Source organism: Sorghum bicolor, chromosome 1 (assembly GCF_000003195.3).
Source record: "Sorghum bicolor cultivar BTx623 chromosome 1, Sorghum_bicolor_NCBIv3, whole genome shotgun sequence".
NCBI lineage: Eukaryota > Viridiplantae > Streptophyta > Magnoliopsida > Poales > Poaceae > Sorghum > Sorghum bicolor.
The window spans coordinates 61,084,849-61,088,383 of record NC_012870.2 but is presented as its reverse complement, the minus strand read 5'-3'; the positions used below and the strand labels follow the sequence as shown (position 1 = coordinate 61,088,383).

At 52.6% G+C, this 3,535-nt stretch overlaps 1 protein-coding gene across 1 annotated transcript; it reads left to right on the top strand.

Annotated features, from left to right (window-relative positions):
* Positions 525–2,717, top strand: LOC8063191 (putative polyol transporter 1). The gene is made up of 2 exons (XM_002467593.2): positions 525–766; positions 965–2,717. The coding sequence occupies exons 1-2, from the start codon at positions 619–621 to the stop codon at positions 2,422–2,424; spliced, it is 1,608 nt and encodes a 535-aa protein (XP_002467638.1). The 5' UTR covers positions 525–618; the 3' UTR covers positions 2,425–2,717.

The window sequence follows — 3,535 nt, the reverse complement described above, 5'->3', positions numbered from 1 at the left end:
GCCACCACCGCTATAGGCAAGCGCGCGGCCTCCCTTAGCGATCTCTCTAGAGTCTATTCGCTTGTGTTCGTTGATTTATTGTGAGAGAAAAACATTGTTGAATTGCTGGCGGATTCAACAGATAACTTCAAGCGAACAGAGCTAAGGGAGAACCCTGGACCCTAACTCTACACACTTCTTGCTGGCATTTGGGAAGAAGGGCATCCTGGCATACTTAGGTTGGTCACAAAATTCGAGTGAGAGGAAGCTTTGAATAAATGGAGTTAAGTTTTAAAAGTACCTTTTCTCGCTATGCCCTGCCCTGGAAGTCAGAGATGTCTTCAACTACCAATTCTCCCCAGCAGAAGGCTACACAATTATTCCTATGTATTATAATGTATCATCCTCAAACATCAAAGTTGACACGTAAACAGTCCCTCTCTGATGATCGATATCGGTGGTGTTCACATATCCAGCTTTTGGCCCACTGGCCTATATATGCACGCCCTCCTTCACAGCTTATTTTGCTCACTGCTAGCTATAGGGACATGCAAAACCTTTGTACACCACTGTCTAGCAGTAGCCTGATCCAAGTGCAGTGTGTGCACGGTAAGTGATCTCGAGCCGCCAAAGGTAACAATGGCAGAACAGCACAAAAACCCAACAAACAGGGCAGCCTCCGATGGCCTCCCAGACGGTGTTGCGCCGCCGCGGAAGAAGACCAACGTCCGGTTCGCCTTCGCCTGCGCCATCTTGGCCTCCATGACCTCCATCCTCCTCGGCTACGGTACATATATATATATATATTCTTCATCTGATATAATTATAGATGCATGCTAGATACTTAGATGTTTCCTCTCGCCGTCAATAATTCAAAGTCATGTAGTAGTAAAATTGCTGGTGAAGTACGTGCATGATGATGGTTTAATTTAGCTAGTGACTGTCTTCATCATGTCATCTTATTATACGTGTGTGTGCATTCTAGACATCGGGGTGATGAGCGGCGCGGCGCTGTTCATCAAGGAGGACCTCAAGATCTCAGACGTGGAGGTGGAGGTCCTGCTCGGCATCCTCAACCTCTACTCGCTCTTGGGCTCCTTCGCGGCAGGGCGCACCTCCGACTGGATCGGACGCCGGCTCACCATCATCCTCGCCGCCGTCATCTTCTTCGTCGGGGCCTTCATGATGGGCTTCTCGGTGAACTACCCCATGCTCATGGCTGGCAGGTTCGTGGCGGGCATCGGCGTCGGCTACGCGCTCATGATCGCGCCCGTCTACACGGCCGAGGTCTCGCCGGCGTCGTCACGCGGGTTCCTCACCTCCTTCCCCGAGGTGTTCATCAACATCGGCATCCTGCTCGGCTACGTCTCCAACTACGCCTTCTCCCACCTTAGCCTCAAGGTCGGCTGGCGCCTCATGCTCGGCATCGGCGCCGCGCCTTCCGTCGTCCTCGCGCTCATGGTGCTCGGCATGCCGGAGTCCCCGCGGTGGCTCGTCATGAAGGGCCGTCTCGCCGACGCGAAAGTCGTGCTCGGCAAGACCTCCGACACGCCCGAGGAGGCCGCCATGCGCCTCGCGGACATCAAGGAGGCGGCCGGCATCCCCGCCGACCTCGACGGCGACGTCGTCGCCGTGCCCAAACGGACCGGCGGCGAGGAGCGCGTGTGGAAAGAGCTGATCCTGTCCCCGACGCCGGCCGTCCGGCGCGTGCTCTTGTCGGCGATCGGAATCCACTTCTTCCAGCAGTCGTCGGGCATCGACTCGGTGGTGCTCTACAGCCCGCGCGTGTTCCAGAGCGCCGGCATCGCCGACAAGAACAAGCTGCTGGGCACCACGTGCGCCGTCGGCGTGACCAAGACGGTCTTCATCCTGGTGGCCACGTTCACGCTGGACCGCTTCGGCCGTCGGCCACTCCTGCTGACGAGCACGGGGGGCATGGTCGTCAGCCTCGTCGGCCTCGGGTTCGGGCTCACCGTCATCGGCCACCACCCGGAGGGCACCACCATCCCCTGGGCCATCGGCGTCTGCATCGCCTCCATCCTCGGGGTGGTGGCCTTCTTCTCCATCGGGCTCGGCCCCATCACGTGGGTGTACAGCTCCGAGATCTTCCCGCTTCACCTGCGCGCGCTCGGCTGCGCGCTCGGCGTCGGCGTGAACCGCGTCACCAGCGGGGTCATCTCCATGACCTTCCTGTCGCTGTCCAAGGGCATCACCATCGGGGGCAGCTTCTTCCTCTACGCGGGCGTCGCCACGCTCGCCTGGGTCTTCTTCTTCACCTACCTCCCAGAGACGCGAGGCCGCACGCTCGAGCAGATGGGCGACCTCTTCGGCATCCCTAACATGGCCGGCGACAGCGACCAGCAGTCACCGGAGAAGGAGAAGACGACCTTGAGCAACGTCGAGATGTCATCGACGGCAACTAGTAGTGATATCAGAAATGAGTGATGATGAAATTACGGGGCATGCAGTCATGCACTGAGAAGGTTATGTGATCAACTCTGAAGGCGCGCGAGAGAATGCGGGGCGGTGGCATCACGCATGTAGTCAAAGACTTCCTTTTTTTTTTCTTGTGTGTTGCAAGAGGGATAACTTTCTGGTTTGGCCTTTTTGGCCTCTTGTCTGTACGGATAGGTAGGAAATTAGTGCACTTTGCAGGAGTACGTGTGTGTTGACGTGTACAGTGTATGGCTGCGGAGTCAAAGCACCAGAGTACAATATGCATGCATGATGTTGGTCTATTTGGCTCAGGAGGAATGATATTGTTTTTCAAAAGAAAAAATGTATTTCTTCTGTGCAGGTTATATATTTGGTTACCCACTGGCTACGTACTTGGGCTATTCTGCAGAAGCTGTATTTGTAGGATACAGTTATAGCGGTATCACAATAGTTGATGCAGGTGGCCAAGGATTTTTCTCCCAGGTACATAGGTGGCGGTCTAGTTTACGAATTGATAGTCACTAGATTGTACTAGGTTTCTTCTCTTTCTTTGGTTGTGTGCTTCATGTTAAGTAGAGGCCGGAAGTTGTCTTCTTTGGCTTTGTATCAACTCGATGTATTGCTTCTGAGGTTTTAATAAAAGCTTCCTTTATCAAAAAAAAGTCAACCAAACTTTGATTACAGAAATTTTGAGCTTGAATGCTTTGGAAACACCATTTGAGCACAAACTCACTTGATGGTTTGCAAATGTAGAAGAAGAAAGCTTAAAGCAGTTGATCAAAATTAAATGAGTATCCACCTTTCTTTGCTAGTATATAGCTCATTTAATTTCATGGTTCACAAAATAAGAAATTTATAGTAGTTGATGAAATGAGTATAGAGAGTTGTAGCTAGATGGTGACTACTTCTAGGTCCTCAGCCTCGCATGGAGTTCCTAAGCGACTGAGGTTAGACCTCCCTCTTATTGTGTGCGGCAAGTGTGGGCAAAAGACTGTGTTGGAGTACAGGGTGAAGAAGGGTCCCAACCAAGGGTGCATCTTCTACATGTGTCTGGATTGCAATGTGAGTTATTTTCTTGACACGTTTTTATGGTTTGCAGCCATTTTTCATGATGATTTTG

What these genes read in the sequence shown, in the direction of transcription:
- LOC8063191 (XM_002467593.2), top strand. Translation starts at nt 619, where the DNA reads ATGGCAGAACAGCACAAAAACCCAACAAACAGGGCAGCCTCCGATGGC. An exon ending in CTCCATCCTCCTCGGCTACG is followed by an intron (nt 767 to 964) that starts GTACATATATAT and finishes TGTGCATTCTAG; the next exon opens with ACATCGGGGTGATGAGCGGC.